Below are 24,012 nucleotides of genomic sequence, written 5' to 3'. Positions count from 1 at the left end.
CCGTCCCCGGAATATTTGGCCCGTGCGTCACTTAACCGGGCATTGGAAGGTGGACCCGGCCAGCCGTTTGAGGAAGGACCTCCAACAATCTGACTACATCACTCCACTGAGCTTGATAAGCACGGCTTGAGAACCGCCGCATAATCCTGAAGTAGATATGTCTGCCTTGGAATGAAGCTTAGTGCTCGACAGCCCAGACTAAATTTGCACGGTATAACTACTATGGGTCGACATCTATATCGTAGAGAGGCAAATAGGATATCCAAGTATGGGCAGTCAGTCAACTGATTCCCTAACAAATAGTGAGCAAATCGGGCAAGACTTATTATCTTGTACATCAAGAACGATCACCCTCCCATCTGCATGTCTACCTTAGCATCAACCTGATCGACAACTCAACCCGGGTCCTATCCTCTTGTCCAACCCTCCGAGAAACCATGCCTTTAACGCCTTTACAGCGGCATGACTCACCAGTTAACCTCAATTGACTGCATGAGACAGCACAATTGTGTCACTTCAAGACATGTGTTATCTGATGTTTGGGGACGGTACAAATCAGGAAATATTGCAAAGGTATTAATGATTCATGACCACAACTTGAAGACAGTCGGAGATTTCGAGTGTTGCTCTGTACCGATTGTTACTGAGCGTGTAGTTGCCACTGTACATACCTACTTTTCGATATGTTGACTCATAACTTTGTCCTCGGCCATAGTTGACAGTATTTTCCCAGGACAACGACAATGATAAATTGAAGCTGAGTCGTCTAAGAAGGAATTCCGCCTTGTTCATTGCTATCGTCGAATCCCATAGTAATGGCTGCCAGAGAGTCTTTAGATGGATAATCGGTACCGGGTAAATCGCTATTTCCAGTACTTGTACCAAGTTGGGCCAGCTGCATCACTGTATCATCTCAACTACTATGCAAGTCGTACATACTATTGGTTTTTCAAAAGCGGTCAAGGCATAACTCGATAGCTGATATGCACTCAGTTTCACATACCTACCCTACTACCCAAAATGGGAGGCACTATAATCTTACACAGCCCATTGATAGGAACGTGCTCAAAGCCGAGTACTTGATTAATGCAATGTGCATCTAAGGCAAGTACAAGAACAAGTTACTCATTTCAATGAGCTATAATTTGCATGATCTTGTTTTCCCAATACAAACAGCTTGCCTAGAGACTGTCGGAACTCTCAATATGATGGACCTTACCAAGGTATCTTTAAGAAAGTTGGTGGCTAAGCTGCAATGCACTTTGTAAAACTAAACAAATATCTTCGTAGATGAGATTGTTGTTGCGATAAAATTGATTCGTTCGCACGGTTTCTCCTTTATCTCTCTGATCTCAGTTCCTGCCCACTTCTGCCTTCAACGGGCAATGCGACAATCACATCGACTTTTCCCTACGCACTCTCTAATGAGATCTGGTATCTAAGAAAGCCAGGATCGAGATGGCACTCAATCGAAAGACTCAGAAAAACTACAGAGGTACTTGAGCACGACAAAATTCACCTATAAGGAGTGTGATGTGACGGCTTGCCAATTCTGCCGTGTGCACAAGACAGAGTGTGACAACGTTTGTCTAATAGGTAGTTTTTGTGTGCAACACAAGTTCAAATGCATTTCTCCAGACTCTGAAATGAACGCAGTGGGTAAGACAGCAGAGTGCCAAACTGTAGATCGTGTTGAAACTGAAGAGAGTTTTTAAAATGTAGGCAGCTTGACCCAAGGCATGCACATCGCTGAGCATGTGCATGCAACTACCTGAACGTCTCGAACACAGGCGGCCATAAGTCCATGGGAAAGATAATTTGACAGTGCTCAGTTTCGATCGTATGGATCAACACAAGTACACTCTACTGCAAGGCCATGTTACGATGGTTAGCGCTTTGCAATATCGCCCTGTGATATCAAACCATTTCCTCCGAAGTCAGAATGAGAAAAGAGTAGAGTCTTGGCAGCACTGGAAAAGGGATATACATGTCAGTTTCTGTCCTGCTATTTCTACAGTCCTCTCGAATGTTCACTCTCTTTGAACAGGCATCAACTCATCAGCTATGCTCGTGCTACAGATGATAGTGATTTGAGACAGGGCCTCTCATTATATCTATTGATAAGCTGGGTTCTCTGTATTCTTATTATCTAACTCAGTTTGAGCTATTAATATTCCCTCTGACTGAGTATACCTGTCCATGGATAAGACTGACAGAGCATCTGTCTAGGTCAACAAGGCCAGCGACTTCGATTATCGTTCTGAGAGAATAGCACTCGGGGCTCCCATTTAAAACAAAGAATTCCTTGAGTATACCTCCAAAGTCGAGAGTGACGCTTTCCTCCAGGGGAATTTGGATTGTGTTATTCTGCAATCCATCGTATCCTGAAATGTTTCCTGCCGTGATGGTTGATATGGGCCCCGCCACTTCTATATAATCTCCCTGATGACTATTAATACGAGATCGATAAGAAAGTGCCATAATTCCCTCCGGCTCCTCCGATAAGGGGCTTGCATAGAAGGGAAGAGGTTCAACAGGAACTCCAAGACGCAGAAGCCTTTTAAACAAGATCACTAACGAGGTTTACTAGTCACGGAACTCAACATCCATTGACGTTGCCAGCCTTTCAGCGAATATTGAGCAGCATTAGTATTGATAGCTTTCTTCAAACCATAGATAAAATCTTCAGTTCTGATCATGAGTCTTAATCATGAGACCTTCCTCATCCGAAGTTCAGGCGGCGTAAACCCTTTTCTTTTCAGTACCCCAAAATGCGGAAGATATAGCTCGGTACATTTGAACAGTGAGGCTCATAACAGTGGGCGATCTTAAAACCATTGAGAACCCTTCGAGTGGCATCCGATCCATCATTATCGCAGCCGTCTCCCTATTTGGCATCGGACTCGCTTGGGTAGACTCCTCTTCCGTTCCTACGTAGTGGCTGCTGAGATCCCAACGACCGGCCAATACGGCATCAACCCGATGGGATGAGCTCCATCTTCAACATTGTTATCCTTGTTCTCATAGCTCGTTAACTGCGTGCCGGCTAATCGAATCAGATCCGACACTACTACGGGAAATTCTTACAATCAGGGTGTTCGGCGCTACGCATTGCTACATGTGTTGATCAAAGAGTCATGGATGATAAGTCCACTGCTTACCTCAACGAACCAAGGAGAGGCGGTTGACCAGGAAACAGCTGCCCAAGAGATGCAGAATGCCTTATTGCACCTATCATAAGTAGGGGTTTAAAGCAACGGTAACGAGATTACAGTTCACAATGACGAGAGTGACCAAGCAACACTGAGTCACGATTCAAAGTTGAGAGCTGAGAACAAGTATGTATCATGTATAAAGAATAATTTACACGGGTGGACCTGGCTATTATCCCTGCTGCGTTTTTACTGTTGGTACAAGACAAATCAATCGTTGCCAGAGGATTCTGACAACAGAATAGCAGGACCCATTGTGGTCTCCATAGTGATTGGAATTCAGGCCATTGGCAACTCGCAGATGATCAAGTTGTATAACCCGATTGGCTCTTCTATTCAAGTCCAACATGTATGTAACATCCAACATTCTCAGCTGGTAATGGATGGTCATGTCTTTGGTTTCTCCTGGCGTGCAAATTCCCCCACTTGGTTAGCACGTTCATTTTGACTGACATCAGTTGGCTCGAATGTAATACGAGAACTCGCTGATCGGAGCTAATATACAGCAAGTCTTTTGTTTACTTGATGAACTTTAGTTAGTACGTATTCGGGAAATCAAGTGTCTTTGAAAAGGGTGTTATGGTTCATAGCAAACGCCACAAGGTACAGTGCTGTAAGAGAAAAGAAACATGGATCATGGTCACAAAGGCAGCCAACCGGAATCGAAACACTTGTTTTATATGTCTTGTCTTGTCCCTCTGTGTTTCCAGCGGCTGGTTTCCGTACTTTTGTATCGGATGTTCCCATATATACCTGCGGAAGCTTCCATAAGGCGGAAGTAAAGGACAATAAAAGTGCAACAGCGGCAGGATAAGTAGCAAGGGGGCATTAAAGTTTGAGTCCTTTTGATAAATCATTTTTTTTGTTTCGTAAATGTATTTCTAGTCCTTGTCTTGTGTTGCGATACTCACCTCCTTTCAGGGCTGGTGAGCTTTGGCCCCCATGAGTTGCCTCTCGCCTCTTCAGGTTTGGTACTACCTGCCGCAGGTATGATGGATGCCTCAGCCTGTGTCAGTGCCTGATAATGGAACCGTTTACAGATATGATCCTGGCAGAAGAGGCGGGACTACGCGTTAGGTTCGAGTAAATATTTAAATACCTTGCGAGGCACTGGATCGTGATGCTGTCTGTACTCAGCAAGGTTTAACAACTCGTTGGTGCAGCGCTTGGCTGCGGCGCAACTGTGTTTGGATTGGATCCAAGTACGGAGACTGTAGGCAGTGTGTCCACTGAGACCCATCGTTAAATCTGACCCGACTTGCCTGGCTGCTAGAGTACCTGACAGTGCATTGCATTGCCCTGCTTTTCCCCCTCGTGACATGCATCCTTTACGCTGCTCTTTATTGGATCAAGGTCCCCTCGTTAGCTAGCCCATGTATGTGATCGCCCGCGCATCCGCCGCAACTTTACTAGGCAAATGCAACTAAATTTGAAGTAAAAACTTCCACCTACAGCGCCCTGCATAGGCCAAACGCTCTGTGCCTCGTGCCTTGTTCCTATGACGGGAGAGTGTCCGAGATTTGAATTGGTTACAGCAAGTGTCAGAGTAAGAATCCTAAAAGCACCAAGATATTAGGTTGTCGGAATAAACCTCAATCGTGCCGTTGACTCCTCTTTTCTTGCACCCCTTCTTCACTTTCGCTTCTTTTCCATCTCCCCTTTCTTATTCTAAGCAAGCAAGCAAGCAAGCAATCAATCAATCAATCAATCGAAAGCCAACACTCAACTCGTCTATCGACTTTACTATCTCACTTTGTCTTTCTCCCCCTTAGCTCGTACAGCACCTAAACAGCTTGGCATCCGCCTTAGTTCGCTTACTACTAATCAAAGGCTTCTAAAAAGGTCCACACCAGCTCCAGCCTGGAGCTCTCCACCATCAAACTTGCCTGACCCGTTGTTACTCTACTACTACAGAGCCCATTAGTCTACTACCGGGCTACCGATTCTCATCCATCACTGCCGATACCATCGATAATACCTACCCAGTTACCAAAGAGAAAAAAAGAGTCCACTTTCGTCCTTGATTTTCTTTTTCTTCTCTCAACTTCCAACTCCGCGTCTTCACCTTCATACTTTAACAGTGGGAGTAATTGAGCTCTTCTTGTCTCTTCTCCCACAGCCTCACTAGGCCTCTCCCTACCTATGCAGCTTCCATCGTATCCTGATCAACCAAACGAACCGTCGCGATGAAAGCCGCTCCTCTCATCATCAATTGGCATGACCAAAATGCCCCCGTATATTCAGCTCACTTCGAACCCACAGGAAAGGGTCGTTTAGCTACAGCGGGTGGTGACAACCACATCAGAATATGGAAGGTCCAAGTTGATGGCGAGGACCGCAAGGTCGAGTACCTTTCAACTCTTTCCAAACACAACCAGGCCGTCAACGTTGTTCGTTGGGCACCCAAGGGTTGGTCTATACTAACAGTTTCTTTTCCTTCCGCTCGTTGCTGACATTCTTCTTTCCAGGCGAGCTTCTAGCCTCTGCAGGCGATGATGGCAATGTAATTCTCTGGGTACCAAGCGAAACACCCCAAACAGCCTTCGGTTCCGATGCTCCAGAAGACAAGGAGTCATGGCGAGCGAAGCATATGTGTCGATCTAGTGGTGCAGAGATCTATGATCTAGCCTGGTCTCCTGACGGTGTGCACTTCATGATCGGTAGCATGGATAACATTGCGCGAATCTACAATGCTCAGACAGGTCAGCAGACTATTACAATCAATTCGATACCCGGCAATCTCTAACACAACGAATAGGTTCCCTGGTGCGCCAGATCGCCGAGCACAGTCATTATGTCCAGGGCGTTACCTGGGATCCCCTTAATGAATACATTGCGACTCAGTCATCCGATCGATCCGTTCACATCTACTCTCTCAAGACCAAGGATGGCCAATATACTCTCAATGTAGATGACAAGCCTCCCAAACTTGCCAGCCATATCAAAGCCGATCTTCCTCCCCGACGAATCTCCTCCAGCAGTCCCGCTCCTCCCGACTTTGGCCATCGCTCTTCGCTCTCCGTCCTCGACCCCCCACCTTCTATCGGGTCACCTGTACCTTCTGCGCCGGGCACGCCCACCTCGTTTGCACTTCCCATGAACCCCCCGAGTGTCGTCAGCCATAGTCGCCGGTCTTCGTTTTCCTCTCGACGATCTGTATCGCCGGCGCCGTCTATGCCGCTCCCTGCAGTCATGCCCATGGATCCTTCTCCAAAACCCTCAGCTATGAGCAGTGGTATGGGAATGAAGAGTGCCAACCTCTACGCCAACGAGACCCTGACATCCTTCTTTCGACGACTTACTTTCACACCGGACGGTAGCTTGCTGCTGACTCCATCCGGACAATACCAAAACCAACACCAGGCTGAGAGAGATGCGAAGCCCACCTATGAGGTGATCAACACGGTCTATATCTACACGCGTGGTGGTATCAACAAGCCCCCGATCGCTCACCTGCCTGGCCACAAGAAGCCATCCGTTGTGGTCAAGTGCTCTCCTATATTCTACACGCTGCGCCAGTCTCCTCCAGTGACACGGAACATTACCATTGACACATCTTCCTCGGAAGAGCCTATCCCAGCTCTTCCAGAGCCTCTTTCTAAGCCATCGCCGGCTCCTTCGATTATGGAACCACCCCCTCCACCGGCGAACACATCTGAGACCAAACCATCGGGTGTAGATGCAGCTTCAACCACACCGGGCCCCAAGCCGGCCTTTTCTCTTCCTTATCGTATGGTCTATGCAGTGGCTACACAAGATTCGGTTCTACTTTACGATACACAACAAAAGACTCCTATCTGTGTTGTTAGCAACTTGCATTGCGCTACATTTACTGACTTGGCGTGGTAAGTTGAACTGCCACTCATATGATTAGAGGCCTATTAACAAATCAAATAGGTCAAGCGATGGTCTGACCCTGATGATCTCCTCATCTGACGGGTTCTGTTCTGCTCTATCATTCGCAGCTGGGGAACTGGGCGACATCTACAAGGGCGAAGTCGGTCCTCCTAAACCTCAAACAGCTGCTTCATCCAACCAGAGTACCCCTCTGCCCACGCCAACAAATGCGTTTGCACCACCTTCACCATTTCCCAATGGCTCACATCACCAACATCGCAACTCGGCGAGCTCATTCACGGCGCCTTCCCCTCCTCAATCGGCTTCGGTTGCTTCTCAGCGCCCGTCGTCTCCTGCGCGATCGAATTCGACATCATCGATTGCCACCATCACTACGCAGGCCAGCACTGTGCCTGCTGCTGGAGTGGTTACTAACCCAACTCTTATTTCTGGTAACGTTCCAGGCATTGCTGCGACAAACTCCGGCAAAGTAACGGGTGTGCCATTGACTACGCCTCCTGAAACACCCCGAAGTGCCAATGCTACCGTGGTGGGCAGCAAGCGTGAAGCGAGCGAGAGCGAGAAAGAGGACGTCAAGGAGCCTAAAAAGAGGCGAATTGCACCAACCCTTGTGGAGCCCAAGAATTGATCGGATTCCTTTTCAAGAAAGAGTAATATTGTGCGTTTAAAAGGGTGTTTTGTTTCTTTGTTTATGCAGTGTTCATTCGGAAACGGAGTGACTCGGTCTACGGTCATGGAAGTCCGTGATTTAGCAAGCATGGAAAGGCGTTTGACGAGTCTGATTAAAATGGATTGATTTACAGCGTATCACAACAACTAGGAAGTTGTCTGGATCAACCTACAGGACAGGATCTTCGTCAGGTATGAGGTAGACGAGCTATACAGCCATGCGCATGCACGGTACGCATACGCCTGGCTATCTATATAGTGTAGACAATAAAATTTGATAAAAGTCTAGGCTGCGTCTCCATTTGTGTTGGACCAACTGTTTAACACCCTCGTCACTTGTCCTAGAATGAGTCTGGGTAGGCGAGATCCGTGAAGGCCAATACCGATCTTTCGGGTTTGGCGTGTAAAAGGGCTTGTGATGTTGATGTAGGGGATGATGAGTCTTCAGATGGTGATTGTTTCATTTTTGTGGTAGGACACTACATGTTACCGTGTCTAATATGAGAAAAGAGGCAGTTGAGTTGGAGGCGGTTTCTATAAGGTGGCTCTAAGAATGAGGATCAGTATATACCCAGAGAGCTCTGGAGTTGTTCCGTAGCCGTGGCCCTCACTTTCTTCCCTCGATCGCATTTTTATTCAACCGTGTCCATTTTAAGTCACCTGGAAGTCTATACATAATAGCTCAACTAACACTGCTCGTCTTGTTGATTTGAAGGCGAAGATCTTAGTGCTTGTTGCAGCGGGATGGTCATGTTGATAAATGATAGCCGAGTACCCTGAGAGCTCCTAGCGTTTGTGTTGTATAGTGGTGCATGCTCAGATATTGATACTGTCATTGAAGAGACTATATTTTTATAGGTGATTCTTCATAGGGGAAGGGTGATCATCTACAGTGGCTGAGCTAGACTCGATATTCACGGTCGTTGGAGATTTTGAGGTCCATATCGAGTCTGTGGACCACACAAGGTTTCGTTTCTTGGTAAATGGGTTACGTATAAGGCCTGGACTTGATGATCATTTTTCTGTCGTGATATGTTGTTGTTGTGTTTATGCCTAGATAGCAGACGTTAGTTGGCTTTGGAGCTATCTTTACTTCTCAATTGTTCCGTCAGTATATAGCCAGCCTTGTCTCTATGATAATCAACCCTCCCATGAGAGCAATGACAGTAATGTGTTACTCAAATACCACAGCGACTTTCCAAGGTCGTACAAGTCGACGACCATGTCAAGAACATCTTCATTACATGGGTTCTAGACTAAGTAGTTGCCAAAGTATAGACCGAACCATAGGTACCTAGGTAGGTAGTTTTCATACACAACCATCCTATCTTCAAATCATGACGAGGGGCATAGAAAAATACATTCTATTGACGCAAAATTGATAAGATCACCTATCACTCGATGGGGAAACCGAAGGCGTGGCGAAACGGGAAAGCCTCAGCGTCACATGGAAAGTTTTCAACCGGCTAACCTAACGGACAAAGCCAAACGGCTTCTGACGAAATGAGGGAAAGTGGCTGCAATTAACAGTTAGCATGATTGAGATACTGATACTATCATACATAACATGTTGGCCTAAGAGAATACAAATAATGTCAAACTTTAATCAACCATGAATCCCCAACTTGCGGCAAGCACTCTGCACTCTTACTTCCTCAAACGGTAAAAATAACGAGTACCTAGGTAGGAAGGCGGCAGGCGGGGGCCCAGACTCTAACCTGCCGAGGTCTGGCTCCTGCTTTTCAGTCCCCATCTCGTGTCGCCCCCGGATTTCTTGCTTAAACTTGGACGCGCCTACCTCCAGTTCACAGGCCCAGGGTCCACTATTTTTGTCTCTAATCAACTCAATCTTTCTCGGCTTTTCTCCATCTAGCGACATCTCTCTCCTTGCTCTTGCATCTCATCTTTCCGTGCCCACGCCTGTCGCCATCACAATCCTTCTCAACACTGCGACGACTCGACCTTTTATCATTCGTCTGCGCTCACGGCGGCACTTTTTTCCCGTATTCCGAGGCAACTCCGTTGCCCCCGCGCGCCGTGTGAACGCTAACTGGGGGTTGCATACAATCACGGAGTCAGTCCCCGATCTTGCGTCCGGTACACTTCCCGAGGTCCACCACCCAACGTCACGAGGAGTGCCATACAGCCAGGCCGAGTCAACTCCTCAAAGAGGCTCAACAGATTAGAAGACAGGACTCCTGGCATTACGGTACCGCTGCCCGGTAATTCATTGTCCGGCCCCGGCCTTAATCTCCTCCCTACGACAACATCCCCATTATCACATCACTATCCAATGGCCTCTCCGCCTAAGCCCTGGGAGCAACCTGGCGCGGCTGCGACTGCTGCTGGTAAGTCGCGATCATCAATTCCATCTTCCTTCATTTTCCACTCCTTCTCTATCACGTTCCATGTCAATCGCCTGCGCCTGATCCATCGCCTCTAAACGCTCGGCTGCTTACTAGTGACACAGTCCCTTCCATCTCTCCCTCAGCCGCATCGACCATCGATTCACCCGACGCCCCTCCAGTCCCTAACCGTCCTGCATCTCTTACATCTACCGTCAATCAGAACGCTGCCAACTATAGCCGGATGAATTCCTCACCATATGGCTCCATGGGCGGCGCCTACTCGTCGCCCTATTCCAGCCCCTACTCGCGATTTGGAATGGGTGGCATGGGAGGCATGAGTGGTGGCTACGGTAGCATGTACGGAGGAGGATATGGTGGTTATGGAGGAGGCATGTACGGCGGCATGGGTGGTGGCATGTACGGTGGTGGTATGGGAATGCCTGGCGATCAAAACAGTTTGACAAACTCGTTCAACAACAGCACACAAGCTACTTTCCAGATGCTCGAGGGTATTGTCACAGCCTTTGGTGGTTTTGCGCAGATGCTCGAAAGCACTTACATGGCCACTCACTCTAGCTTTTTTGGTAAGTCATTGCCCACCCGTTGGTCCACATGCCTGTTTACTAATATCTCGTAGCAATGGTCTCTGTTGCTGAACAATTCGGCAACTTGAGAGATACCTTGGGTTCAGTATTGGGCATCTTCACTTTGATGCGATGGATCCGAACTTTGATTGCCAAGATCACCGGTCGACCACCACCTGTTGATGCAACTGCTCTCACACCGGCAGCCTTTGCTCGCTTTGAAGGTCGCAGCATTGGCCCTGATGGCAACCCTCTTCCTGCCAAGGCCAGCAGGAAGCCTCTCATTTTCTTTGTCCTGGCCGCGTTTGGTATTCCTTATCTCATGTCCAAGATGATTAGATCACTTGCTGCCTCACAAGAGCAGGAGCAGAAGCGTCTCCAAGCCCAGGCCATCGAATCACAGCAGCCCGTCGACCCCTCCAAGCTCGAGTTCTGCAGACTTACTTTCGACTTCCTCCCTCAGCCCAACACTGGCATGGAGCTTGAGGCTCGTAAGGGCGACCTTGTCGCTGTTCTCAACAAAAATGACCCATCCGGCAATCCTAGCGAGTGGTGGCAATGTCGGGCTCGCGATGGCCGCCAAGGTTATCTACCCTCTACCTACCTCGAGGTCATCAAGCGTCCTGCGCAAGAGCCCAAGAAACTCAAGGCCGCCCCTAGCGATAACAGCCGCGCAAGCTCACTGACAAGTTCAATTATACGCCCCGAGGACGGCAAGGAGTATGCTTCAGCCGACGGCATGCAGAGGAGCCACTTTTACTCATAGAACTTGCTTGCAACGCATTGGAAACGTCGATAATACCATGTGAGGACGAAGGCCTGTACGATTCTGTCTTGAATAGGTCGGGGTGCATTTGGTGATTGGATTACAAAAGTCATCACGGAGTTGTGGTTGTGTTTTCTTACGCATTAATTCCTAGCGTTTGGGTTCATCATGTCTTGCGATAGCAGGGAGGTATAATCCCGAAAAGATATACGTTATATACATTCAACTATCAAGCCATTATAACGCTTGATCAGTCTTTCGTGACATTGAACATGAATTACCTGGATATGGTCTCTAATGTGCAAGGTGATGTGCAAATCTAAACCAGATGCTTGCGAAATCCGCATGTGACCCAGGAAGAGATGTTGTGACCTTTATGCATCCTTCGGCTGGAGGTCAACGATCATACTGGATTAGAAACAATGTTGAGGACGTAAAGAAGAGCTCGGGGTTTGAGACTTCAAGTGTCGACCTTTGAATGTCCAGCTGGGCCTGGCTGTATAGCCTCAGTTACTCCAATACCTAGCCGAGAACGATGATGTATCATTACATCGTTTATGCCTCCTACAGGGACTTGAACAACGCTGCGCGCCCATGTATAATCGGCATGTCAACGAAGTCAAAGACTTGAATAAGAGCTTTGAGCAGTTTCAAACGAAGCAACACGTTAGTTGGAAGTCATCTGGTAGTATGTGTGAGAATCTCTTCACTGCTGTTAGCTTGGTATTTACATGCGTAGTGTCTATGTTGACACTAGTCGCACCCATTTGTGTGAACAGGTCTCGGAGTTATAACTCCCTGTCCACTAATAAGCCCTCCGTAAATGGAACCCGGACATTCGAATGCATATACATCGTGCCATGTCATCCCGTAGCCAGACCACCTCCCCCATATGACAAAGATGTCAACCAAAATAAACTCCAAATCACCTTCAACTTTTATTTTACATTTTTGTACGCCGGTCTCTGTTTTCCTTTCTCCATTAACCCTCAGCCTCGTACGAATTGGACTTGTGCTTGGGTTGGAACTTGAATGTTGGGTGGACAGGACCAAGGAACATCTCACTATAAACACATATCGTTAGCACTCTGGTCTACCTAAGATGGTGATGAACCGCAACGTACCTGATTTTGATCCAGTCCCTGAAGTTGCTCGACGCCATGAGGGTCTCCATCTCGTCTCGGCCCTCATATGCGGGAGGGCGGTCGTTGAGGTCAGGAGGGAGACGCTCAAGCAAGCCAATAGGAACGTAACGGTGGGCAAAGCTAAGCCACTCAAGGAGGAAACGGCGAGTGAAGCCGATGCCAAGCTCATCTGAACCCCAGGCGTCGAGGCCGTAGCGCACGAATTTCTCAATGTAGCGGAGACGCTCACTGGATGACTTGTCGAGATACTGGCCCTTCTCAATCTCTTCAAACAGCCAGGGCTTGATGAGAGCACCGCGACCAATCATGACGGTATCAACACGAGCCTTCTCGATATGTTCGTAATACTCGACGTGAGAGTAACAGTCACCATTGCCGAGGAAGTACATACGGCCGTCCTTGGCGTTCGGGAGGCTACTAGCGTCGGGCTCAGCAATTGTATCAGTTAGAGAATCCTTCTCCTTGTTGTAAGTCTTGATGAGAGCAGCACACTCGCTGATGTAGCCCCAGTCGGCCTTCTTGGTATAGCGCTGTTCGCGGCTGCGACCGTGAAGAGTGAGGGCTGCACATCCAGGAGCACCAAGGCGTTCCCTGTGTTCTCGTGCACCAAACGCCAGTTTTCCAATGAGCTGGGTGGCTGTAGGGCGAGAGTTTCGAATGCCAGTGCGGATCTTGGCAGTGATAGGAACCTCTCCCGACACAGCGTTCATGCCTCGAATCATGCGCTCAAGTTTGCCAGAGTTCTCGAGAAGTGCTGACCCGCCACCAGACTTGAAAACCATGTCAATGGGACACCCGCAGTTGAGGTCGATGAGACGAAGGTGGGGGCAGAAGCGGTTTAGAACATCAGCAGCCTTCGTGACAACCCAGTGATTGTTTCCAGAAATCTGAGCACCAAACTTGATGTCCTTGGAGTGGTTATAGTTGTCAAAGATAGGAACAGAGCCAGGGTTGAACTTGGGAGGGGTGATCTCAGACTCGTGGGCCTTGACGAGCGTCCAGTCTGCCTTTGTTCCTTGGATCAGGGGCATACTTAGAACCATTTCAGAGTAGGTAAGCTGAGCGCCAAGCTCGACACAAAGTCGACGGAAAGGAAGGTTTCCTTGTGTAGTGAGAGGTGCCAGGGTGGGTGTCTCGGCACCGAAATAAAGGCGACGCTTCTCAGAAGGCTTGAAAGGAGGATCGATATAGCGGGCACGAAGATCCTCGATTCCCTCGTCGGACTGGTTCTTACGACGGTTCATGAACTCCTCGCTCAGTTTGGCCTCTTTATTAAGCCAACCGATGTACTGTTCAGACTGTGTGAAATCGGTCCGCTTGCGGTTGAGGGCGATCTTCTTGTCAATGCCGACGACGTTGTAGATGGCGGGTCGCTTCTCCTCCGATCCCTCATCTGCAGGCTCGCCATTCTCGCCACCGTTAGCAGAAGTGCTGATAAGCACCAACTCCTTTCTTCCATCCTCATGCTCGATCTCCTTCATGTGGCTTTTGACAAAGCGGCACTTCCAGCCTGCAGGGCAATGGCCGTGGGCCTCAAACACAGGACATTTGCCCTCAAAGGTCTCAACGTCGCCTCGGCGTCCCTCCTCGAGATACTTGCGAAGATCGTGTGAAAGGTTGCAGCGATCACCAAACCTACATTCCCTGGGGGAAAACTCGGGGTAGAATGCTCGGCTATTGCAGAGGCGAAAAGCGTCGTCGAACTTGCCAAAGTCACGCTCTGTGTTTTGGCCCTTTTTCTTCTTGTCCTTCTTGTCCTTCTTTCCCTTACCCGCCTTTCGGTTGTCGCCTTGGCCCTCATTGTCGGCAGTACCGCGCGCCTCGGCTGCATCGTCGTCATTCACAACATCAGTAGATATATCCTTGAATGTTGACAAGTCGACGAGATACCTATTCAGGAAGTGTCAGCCTCTCTTGTGTGCATCAGGGCTTGAATGAACTCACTCTTTCTTAATGGGAGCAATTCCCTTGATACGCCCGTCAACATGTTCCGGCTTGGAGTCTGGGTTTTGCTCCTCAGTCAAATTCTCCTTGTCACCATTTGTCACGTTTCCGTTCTCCTTGCTTGCAGGCGCATCATGCAGACCTTCTCCGGGAACTGACTCAGCGGGGATCGAGTCGTTCATCTTAACTCGCTTCGAAGCCCGCTCTCCATCATCGGTGGAAGTTTCGATGTTGCTTGCATCAGCTATGAGCTCCGCATGCTCATGGCCTGGGGAGACGTCACCCATCGGAGCGTCTGGTTGCTCATTCATAGCGTTGATGTTTTTGGTGGAGTGATATTTCCTGAGAGACGCTTACTACCCAAGGAAGAGTAATGAAAGATAAAATATCGGAGCAAATGGCACAACTATAAAAATGAGTGCATGCTTTATGAAGAGAGCGAGCGGATGTAAGAGATGAGTTGAGGTGAAGATGGAAGGAAGGAAGGAAGGAAGCATGCGAGGTTGTACGAGAAAAGATTCTTCTCCTGCATATATTTGTGGTGTTGCCTTACCGCTCAAACTATCACCAGGTAGCAGTGAATAACATGCGAATTTGAAAATGTTTGTAGCTGCCTGCTACGGGTAAAGATCAATCGTCAAAATGAGATCAATCACTTTGAGTGTATCTGTACATAGAAAAATTCCTCGATTGGGTCGTCTAAAAGAGATGTTAGATGTCACCCTAGATGCACTAACAACTATCGGGGGTCCCTTTCCGTTCTGGGCTATGAGGTCAGAGAGCACGCAGACAAATAGGGTACCTGCTCCACGCTCACGACACCTCCACTATCCCTGACGCCCCCCACAACTAGCCATAGGGGCCAGGTCTTACTAAGAGCGCTCTAGATTCAGGGCTGCAATCGCTAAGAGGTACTCGGGTGCTTGGACTCGACAGAAGGAAGACCAACTGCCAAAGCCGACCCTGGGCAGCTCTAACGTTGCATGAATGACCCTACCTTGGTACTTGGGCTTTGACATATGGATCATTCCTTTGCTGCCATTGTCACCGTCTACAGCTCGTCTGCCCTCTCCTCGCTTTACTGTTTTGGCGCATCACCAAATGAAAACTGTTCCTAATTGATTGCTTTTTCTTTCATTGTCTCTGTCCACTTGTACACGTATAAAGTGGTCTTTGCCCTCCACTCCTGCTCATCTCTTCCCCCACCTCGCCCGGTCCAAGTCACAAGCTCAAGATCTCGTCTACGGGCAATGAGGAAGAGCATACGAAGTCATGGCGGATCCACGGAGGTCTCCCGATAAGTCACTTCTCAAGACAAGAGGTGCTCAACCACAGCAGAGATCACCAGCTCCAGCAGCCCCAATGCGAGGGCAGAGCTTTGTCGACGACGATTCCGACGACGATGACGAGTCAAGCGATCAGATGCCCTTGCCAAGGAGTCATACACCAGGCCATCTCGCCAGCAAAAGCATACAAGCGAATCGCCGGAAACCCTCGGATCTTTCCATCCGACAACGCTCCCAATCCGCATCACAAACCGCCTCACAGGGAACCTCCACGACCTCGAAAACAGCGACCTACAAACCACCGCCTGCTTTATCAAACAACGCCGGGGATGCGTCGAGCGAAGGAGACAGACGTACGCGGCGGCCTACCGCTTCACGGTCGACATCCGCCATAACCAGTCGGACAACCGCACAAGCAGCCGCACGATACGGATCGCATAGATCCCGCACATTCCATGAGGAATACACGCCATACCCCTTACTTCCGGACCCAAAAACATCTCCCAAAGTCGACGTGGCTCCCGCATCGGGTATGTACTGGTCCAGGGCACCCGTGTCAGGCGCTTCTCACACCTCGTTGCGAGCACATACAACAACTATCATTGGTTCAAACGTATATGTATTTGGCGGCTGCGACTCAAGAACGTGCTTCAACGATCTCTATGTGCTGGATGCGGATTCCTTTCATTGGACTATACCTTATGTCGTTGGCGATATACCTGTTCCTCTGAGGGCCATGACGTGCACTGCTGTTGGCAAGAAGCTTATCGTGTTTGGTGGGGGCGACGGTCCGGAGTACTACAACGATGTTTATGTTTTGGATACAACAAACTTCCGGTGGACAAAGCCGAAGATTATAGGAGATAAGATGCCCTCAAAGCGAAGAGCGCATACTGCTTGTCTGTACAAGAACGGTCTATACGTTTTTGGTGGCGGTGATGGCGTCCGGGCCTTGAATGATATCTGGCGATTGGACGTTGCCGATGTCAACAAGATGTCGTGGCGGTTGGTCTCAAGTTCCGACAAGGCGAGTCCTGGGACCAAAGATTACCGACCCAAAGCAAGGGGCTACCACACTGCCAATATGGTGGGCAGCAAACTCATCATTTTTGGTGGTTCAGATGGCGGTGAATGCTTTGACGACGTATGGGTATACGATGTTGACGCACAAGTGTGGAAAGCTGTGGCCATACCCGTTGCTTTTCGTCGCCTGTCACATACGGCCACAATAGTCGGCTCATATCTCTTCGTTATCGGCGGACACGACGGAAGCGAGTATTCCAACGACGTCTTACTCCTGAACCTGGTTACGATGACATGGGACAGGCGCAAGGTCTATGGAAAAGCGCCTTCGGGCCGTGGCTATCACGGGACGGTGCTGTATGACAGCCGGCTCATCATTATTGGAGGGTTTGATGGAAGCGAGGTGTTTGGCGATGTTATGCTGCTAGAGCTGGCTGTTCATGCGTATTACTCGCAGATTAGTCACTTCACCATCGAAGTGTAATCGTAAGACGTTGCAGCTCTTTTTGGATATATCACAGTGTGTTTTACTAATTGATTTGTTGTTATGGGACGGTAACTGGATCCTTGACGAGGGGGCTAGCAGGGAGTCGACGGTGTAGATCTTTTGTTTACCCAGTATAGAGAAATTTCAGATGCTGGATCATCTTTTCTGAGTTTCTAAATTTGGCGTGTACAGGTTGTGTAGGTGATATGCTGTAGGCATGGCTAACTATGGTACAATGGAAGCAATTTGAAGTTCCAGCCAAAGGCTACCCCCAAATAATCTTCAGGTCATCATGTCTTCCACGGAATGGATGAGAGCTCATGTAGAAAAACACAAACGAACATTTTTTGCTCTATAGACTGTCATATAACAATGGCCTCCATTTGCTCCTTGGCTCGACGCTTCGTGAAACTCCTTCTCTTGCCACCGTATGTGTACAATTTTCCTCCGTTCGCCAGATAAGCTCAATCGATTCGGTTCAACGCAATATTAGAAGATAAACGGCTCAGGATTATTGTGTGATGCGGAATGATTTTGAATAAGGTAGGGTTATCGCTCCAGAGGCAGAGGCTCATTTAGGCCTTACTCCCTTGGGCTTGCTTCTTTTCGGCCAATCGTCGCTCTTCAGCAGCAACCATATCTATTGCACAAATTAGCCTCGTGGTCTTTCTCGGAGAATCGTATGTGAAACTTACCCTTCCAGAGGTCCTGGCCCTCATACTCCTCCTTGTGGATCTTCTTCTCGATAAGACGCTTGTGTTCGGGATCGTTGGGGTCGACGACCATGACGGTCTGCCAGCGACCCTCACCCTTCTTGGCGTCATTCACCTCAAAGATTGCAGAGATGATGAGAACCGCAAGAGTAAGACCCTGTGCGTACACACGAGCCTGGACAACCTTGTTGGCTGTGTTCATGGGCGAGCGGCTGACCATGGCAAAGGCAACACCCATGGAAGCCAGCCATGAGACGAAGACGATTGAGTAGCGGTTCTCCTTTCCGTACTCCATGAACCGCTCCATTGCGGTCTGGTTCTCGCGAACAATTTGCTGCGCGCGCTGGGTCTGGTCCTCATAGAAGTTCATGGGGTTCTGCTTCTTCTGGAAATCCATGGACCAGCGATCGGCGTTGATGATGGCGCCGAAAGTACCGGCAGATGTGACGAGGAAGGTCCTGAAGGGAAGAGTGAGGCCGCGGAAAGCAGGGTATCGCCTTGAGGCAAGGAAAACACCTCCAAGACCGACTGTGAGACCAAGACTGCCTCCAATGAAGCCACCCTTAAGGACGGCCGAGTAATGCGCCTCCTCCTCTTCCTTTGTGAGAATCTTCATGATTGCGATGCGATTGGTGACGAGAGCAGGCTGGTTTGGGAGGTGAGAACGTGTCACAAGGCGGAGAGAGAGAAGCTTGTAGAGATGATGTTTGTCTGTCCCGAGGCGCGAGAGCTTGAGTTTCCAAGATCAAAGTCGTATGACGACGGAATGATAGAGGTGGGTTGCAGCGCGCGGTTTAAACCCAGTGTGGGTCGATTCCAGTTCTCGGGGTTCGATTTGATGTAGCAAGTAATAAGGTACTCGCTATCTCGATGCGTGAGGGCGGCAGCTGGAGGAAGTGCGTAAGAGTGAGGTAAATGTTGAAGTCGTGATGCTCAAATTCGTCCAAGGTTGCAAATTGAGTGATATTCTCTGCAATAAATAAGTTTCATGAAGCCCTGTTCACTTTATCCTGGCATGGGATATGGCAATTGTTTGTACCTCTTTTTTTTCTTGCATGACGGCTTTCGGCCATGCATGATGTCAGATTCTTCCGAAGTCGTCCGGCGCAAACAGTCACCGAACTATGACCGAATCGCCGAATGGTTGACAGTTCGAACCATGGTTCGAACTGAGAGGTTTATCGTGTATCAATGGTCTGTATTTGCAACAAATGTGCCGATACATGCTGATTGTTAATTTTGGATAGCAAATAGTAACAGCCATGTTGGCTTATCCGGACACTTCGCCATGGGAGTGAATACAATTGCCCTATAGTAATACCATCATGTCTTTCCTGTAGTCCGCTACAAGCAGACACTGGACATTAATCGATGGCTACTTACCCTATATTCTAGAAGGGTTCGACTGTCATTTCTGTCTCAGCTTCACACCAGTCCATTTCGAACATGTCCCGTCGCTGCTCATAGGATGATAGCACATTTAATACTATCCAGTCACGCCGCAGAAGGCCGTACCATATCTCTTTCAGCGGCAGTAATTGCGGCATCTTGCGGTCAAGACGGCATACTACCTCACCTCGCCAACCTGCCTGTCATTGCTCGTGCCCGGCCTTAGCACGGATGCATGATTCAGATTTCAGGGGTGTTCTTCTAGAATAAATCGATAAACTAGCGGCCCATCTCTCGGCATCACCACTGACATTAACATTGAAATCTCAACATCCCGAATCACAAGCAAACTGAACGAAACCAACCTTCTTCTGGCCTTTCATTATCGGGGCTTCGGCTCTAAACGGCACATGATCCACCAGCGAGTGTCCATGTGTCGGCATGTTTACGTGAGGTAGCCGTTCCGTTCGCCGCATATGCGCACACAGCTGTTTGTAATCACAAGCCATCCAGCCACGTTGTAGATATCGCCTCATCTTGTTAGTGCTGTGTGTACCGAGAGTACCGTGCCTGTTGAAAAACAATGTGTGAGATCGGGGCGCTCCGAGGAATGCCTCATGGCATGATGACAAGGGGGATGTGCCGGGGAAAAGGATTGGACCCTTGCTTCGATCACTTACCTAAAGTGATCATGAACAAGAAACAGTTGACATGCGTGATTGGTGGCTATTTCTAGTAAGAAAAGCATCCCTATCCTTGTCCAGCCTACCCGGGACTTGCCTGCACACAACTGTTGACAACCTGTGATGTGGTTTCTATCAAAATAACACGTATCTGTTAGAATGAATGGTTTCTTGTGTAATGATCAAATACTTGCCTTGAGTTGCTTTACTCTATCTATCTAGATAATTTTGTCGCCACCAAAGACTGAGAGATAAACTTGCAAAACAGTGTTCGTAATATTCTACTCGGAGACACATGCAAACATTGCTGCCTGGCTTCTCTCATTATCACGAGTTAGCTCCAGCCCTATAATATTCTCTTGTGATTGTATCCTAACCCTCACTCAAGCTTCGTTGCACAGCTCTTTGGGCACTGAAGCTAGTTCTTGATATCCCCCAAGTGGGATTATCCATCACCGGTTCTGGCTAAAAGAACGTGGAGAAATCGAACCCGCTGTAGAGGCTCTTGAGCGGTCTGAAATAGACCGATCCGCGTCAACTCAGTTGTTCATCAAGATCACTCCGCAGCAGCTTTGTCTCTTAAGTCGCAGCTAGCATTGTTATCCCCATCCTCCTGAGGCTATGGATCAACCTAAGTCTCGTGACCGGAATCTAAGCAGCGTTGCCAGTTTTGACATTGCTAGACTGCTCACAGACCAGCACTACTACCCGGACATACCGCCCTCCTAGGTATCAAAAGTCCCGGCTCTATGCGATACTGTAACAGGATTAAGCTTCCAACAAGCGCCTTGCCCTTTAATCTTCTTTTAAGCGCCAAGTGACCAATCCGCGGATGTCTCTAGGCGCATGCCTGCCACAACCAGTGGCAAAACCACGAGTCGGATCAACAATGAGACTACAGTGCGATGCTGTAATTACCACCAACGACAAGGAAGCATAGCAAAAGGGGCAAGACACTAGGCAATGCTTGTTCTCGCACCGTTATACCACGTGGCGACCATCGGAGACTCACCTTGTCTGCATGTACACCATGTCTCAGATAGTGCTCTAAGAGCTTCTAAGAAGTATAAAGTTATTATGACTTCGAACTAAGCCTACTAACTCAGTTTCATCGGCGCACATCTTTCCAAAGCAAGGCAGCCGAGGTTATGAGAAAGGTTGAGCCGAAATAGCCTGATGCGTCCTGCATGTATAAGGAGTTTGTTATTGAAAAACACCAACATAGTGAAATCGATCCTTCCCAACCCCACCTGCATGTAAGGAGTCACGTTTACCCAGCGTCAGTATGTAGATCTTCAGGACTCCCTGCATATCTTCACTAGGTAGGTTCAGTAATTTCATTGTATTAACCCAATGCGAATTCCCGACTCGTGGAATTGTTGTCCGTTTGACCCGAGTCATATTCTGAAGTGACGACCCAGACGACCTTGCAGGCTCGCACCGAACTGCTTGAAACAGCCTCCAGATGTTGATCTCCATGTAAGTATCTGCACGCTGCAGTTCATTTTTGGGAAGCTATGATGAAATAACGGTTACCCATGATGCAACCCAGTTGATCCTATGGGTATCGAGATTTCATATTTCCATGTTATGGTAGTGAGTCGCGATGTAGAGACGCAAATGAATAGATCCTCCACCAATAGTTTGAATTGTGAACCAATGATCAACAACGATAGAGTAGCGACGATCGTGATGACATCAACGGCGCTGGAGACTATTCACAGCCCGCACACTCGTACGCAGCCTAGTCCATTTTATATGATATGCAATACTAATATGCTGGTCGTTAATACCGTACAAACTCACCAAATTGGGTAGCTTAGTGGGTCCAAAGTCAACTGTGCCATTTGACCAACAGTATGATGACTTATCTATATAGCATCTCTGGCCAATTGTCAAGCCTGAATTGGACCCATTAAGCTACCCAATTTCGTGAGTTTGTACGGTAGTAGGAAGCTGTGATGTAAAGATCACTAGACGAACATGATACTGTTGCACGAAGAGAATGGGATAGAGGAGCGATAACGTCAGACCACTGTTCGTTTAACACCGAGCTCGGCAGATTCGATATCTTGATTGATAGCCGACCAAGCGTTCTTGCTGATCCGTGGGGATCGACTCCAGCCATGGACAAAAGCAAGGCCTGTATGTATTGCTAAAGAGCCAAGACGATAAGCGCTGCCCACTAACTAGACCCTGCAGCATATTGAATTCGGACTCTTAAGTGTGCTGTTTCTTTGCTCCATTTAACTATGATTTTGGCTCGTCGTGTGATTAGAGGCTGTACAGACCGAAACCGTTACAGATCGGCCATGCAGCCAGCATTCCTAACAAAACACTGACATGAAACCAGCCACTGGACGGGCTATACTTTTTCAGTCAATGAATGTGTTTAGGCATTCGTTAAGGCGAGACAAGTGCAACGCCGTCAATTAGGAAGCGTTAGCTATCACATAGCCCAATCCACACGAAAAGCGGCGTCGCCTATGCCGGGGGAATCAGAGCGAAGACGATTACGGCACTGCTGACAATTGGAGGCTCTGGGTGGAAAATGCCAAGACGCTTGATCCATTGCCGTTTGCAAGCAGGAAGCCAGCCCACTTAGACAATATCCTCAGGATCCTCTGGCCAAAGGGACAGGGCGGTGGCGCGTTGGAATCTGTATCGCGGCAAAGGTGGCTGTAGGTTCTGCAACTTGTCGATTAGCTGCCGATGGGGAACATAAACTTGAGACGTGAATAGGCGGTTGAACAGCGAGTTTTGGTGAATGCGGGTCTCATGTTTTCTGAACCCCCAGGGGTTGCAAATAAGACTCAATGCAATATGGAGGAGATTCGTGAGCTAACCTAAATACCCGCTTGGCTGCAGTGAAATGTGGCCCTATCCATTTTGTATGTCGAGACGTTTATTATCTTACTGTCGACTGTGTGTAGGCCTAGGTCGTGGGTTCGCTTTCTGACCGATGTGATCGGAAGAGGGCCCAAAGCGGATGTAAATCGTGGACCTGGTTCAGAAGGCGGTGCATACCGTTCGTGAAGATTCAAGTAAATCTTCCAGAGGTGAAATGGACCGTCAAGGACCAGATCTTGGTACGGACCATCATTCCTTGGAAGAACATATTACTTCAAGTTCAAATCACCATTTTGGTTGGAGATCATGGCCATCGGCGCTATCGTTGTGTCGATGCGAGACGAGAGCTTCCCACTGCTGGTTATTGCCCTGGGCAAACACCCACCCCGGCTATGGTTACCGTGCATGATACCAGCTTGAGCCTGATCGGCCGGGACTTGATAACTTTCAAGATTGACAGTGGCACCAATTCCTTGGACCAGTGCTGGTCTGGCTGGCCAAGATTTGGTGGCTGATGCCCCATTGGCACACGTCTCACGAGACTTGGAACATAGCAGAATGCCGCATCTAGGATTACTCCGTCTGGTACTGTACCCAGATAATGAACCTTCCTGACATCAGGTTTTTGGAAAGAAGCTCCTCTAGCAAAGCCTCAATATTAACTGCGGCGATACCATGGTTAACAACCTGGACGTTCGGTAGGTTTAGGAATCGTTTTTGGCTGGGCTGTCATCCACTAGCTGGCCAGAATCAAGGCGATTCAATTGAACAGCTGGGCATGGATACCTCGTTCGTGAGTTGTTGAGCCTGGTTCCTTGGTTTGGTGTCCATGGACGCCTCCATCCGTGTCAACGGTAATGTACGTGAGTGGGTAGGTGGGCAGGTAGCTCGTAGAGTGGAGCTCCGTAGTGTTGCGGGACAACAATGTATGTACAGGGTTGAAGACGACTGATATTAGTCAATGAATGAATGAAGTGGTTCAGCTGAAGTGGAAGTCTAAGGATCGATCGAGGAATTGATGTAACTGTGAGGAGTGGTAGCAATTTGTGCTGGCA

General features: G+C 48.6%; 7 protein-coding genes across 7 annotated transcripts; 3 read left to right on the top strand and 4 right to left on the bottom strand.

Annotated features, from left to right (window-relative positions):
- Nucleotides 1-2,154: 2,154 nt before the first annotated feature.
- FGSG_11802 (uncharacterized protein) lies at nt 2,155-2,481 on the bottom strand (the record flags this gene model as incomplete). The annotated part of the gene is made up of 1 exon (XM_011318062.1): nt 2,155-2,481. One exon carries the CDS (start codon nt 2,479-2,481, stop codon nt 2,155-2,157), a length of 327 nt encoding a protein of 108 aa, XP_011316364.1.
- A 1,638-nt stretch (nt 2,482-4,119) lies between these two features.
- Nucleotides 4,120-4,452, bottom strand: FGSG_00668 (uncharacterized protein; the record flags this gene model as incomplete). Its single annotated transcript, XM_011318061.1, has 2 exons — nt 4,120-4,278; nt 4,312-4,452. 2 exons carry the CDS (start codon nt 4,450-4,452, stop codon nt 4,120-4,122), a joined length of 300 nt encoding a protein of 99 aa, XP_011316363.1.
- Nucleotides 4,453-5,398: 946 nt separating this feature from the next.
- On the top strand, nt 5,399-7,698 carry FGSG_00667 (uncharacterized protein; the record flags this gene model as incomplete). The annotated part of the gene is made up of 4 exons (XM_011318060.1): nt 5,399-5,621; nt 5,681-5,914; nt 5,971-7,057; nt 7,110-7,698. 4 exons carry the CDS (start codon nt 5,399-5,401, stop codon nt 7,696-7,698), a joined length of 2,133 nt encoding a protein of 710 aa, XP_011316362.1.
- Nucleotides 7,699-10,032: 2,334 nt separating this feature from the next.
- On the top strand, nt 10,033-11,582 carry FGSG_00666 (uncharacterized protein; the record flags this gene model as incomplete). Its single annotated transcript, XM_011318059.1, has 3 exons — nt 10,033-10,087; nt 10,210-10,671; nt 10,725-11,582. The coding sequence occupies 3 exons, from the start codon at nt 10,033-10,035 to the stop codon at nt 11,435-11,437; spliced, it is 1,230 nt and encodes a 409-aa protein (XP_011316361.1). The 3' UTR covers nt 11,438-11,582.
- Nucleotides 11,583-12,419: 837 nt separating this feature from the next.
- On the bottom strand, nt 12,420-14,813 carry FGSG_00665 (uncharacterized protein; the record flags this gene model as incomplete). Its single annotated transcript, XM_011318058.1, has 3 exons — nt 12,420-12,501; nt 12,562-14,472; nt 14,527-14,813. 3 exons carry the CDS (start codon nt 14,811-14,813, stop codon nt 12,420-12,422), a joined length of 2,280 nt encoding a protein of 759 aa, XP_011316360.1.
- Nucleotides 14,814-15,537: 724 nt separating this feature from the next.
- FGSG_00663 (uncharacterized protein) lies at nt 15,538-18,686 on the bottom strand. The gene is made up of 2 exons (XM_011318056.1): nt 18,018-18,686; nt 15,538-17,962 (listed from the first exon to the last, which is right to left on the bottom strand). Exons 1-2 carry the CDS (start codon nt 18,649-18,651, stop codon nt 17,898-17,900), a joined length of 699 nt encoding a protein of 232 aa, XP_011316358.1. The 5' UTR covers nt 18,652-18,686; the 3' UTR covers nt 15,538-17,897.
- FGSG_00664 (uncharacterized protein) lies at nt 15,799-17,319 on the top strand (the record flags this gene model as incomplete). Its single annotated transcript, XM_011318057.1, has 1 exon — nt 15,799-17,319. The coding sequence occupies one exon, from the start codon at nt 15,799-15,801 to the stop codon at nt 17,317-17,319; it is 1,521 nt and encodes a 506-aa protein (XP_011316359.1).
- Nucleotides 18,687-24,012: the final 5,326 nt, after the last annotated feature.

Source organism: Fusarium graminearum, chromosome 1 (genome assembly GCF_000240135.3).
Source record: "Fusarium graminearum PH-1 chromosome 1, whole genome shotgun sequence".
In the NCBI taxonomy this organism is placed as follows: Eukaryota; Fungi; Ascomycota; class Sordariomycetes; order Hypocreales; family Nectriaceae; genus Fusarium; species Fusarium graminearum.
The sequence above is the reverse complement of the archived record's forward strand: the minus strand, read 5'-3'. Positions and strand labels throughout refer to the sequence as shown.

Coding starts and splice junctions, on each gene's coding strand:
- FGSG_00663 (XM_011318056.1), bottom strand. CDS start 18,651: ATGAAGATTCTCACAAAGGAAGAGGAGGAGGCGCATTACTCGGCCGTC. Junction 17,963..18,017: donor GGGCCAGGACCTCTGGAAGG/GTAAGTTTCACA, acceptor TTTGTGCAATAG/ATATGGTTGCTGCTGAAGAG.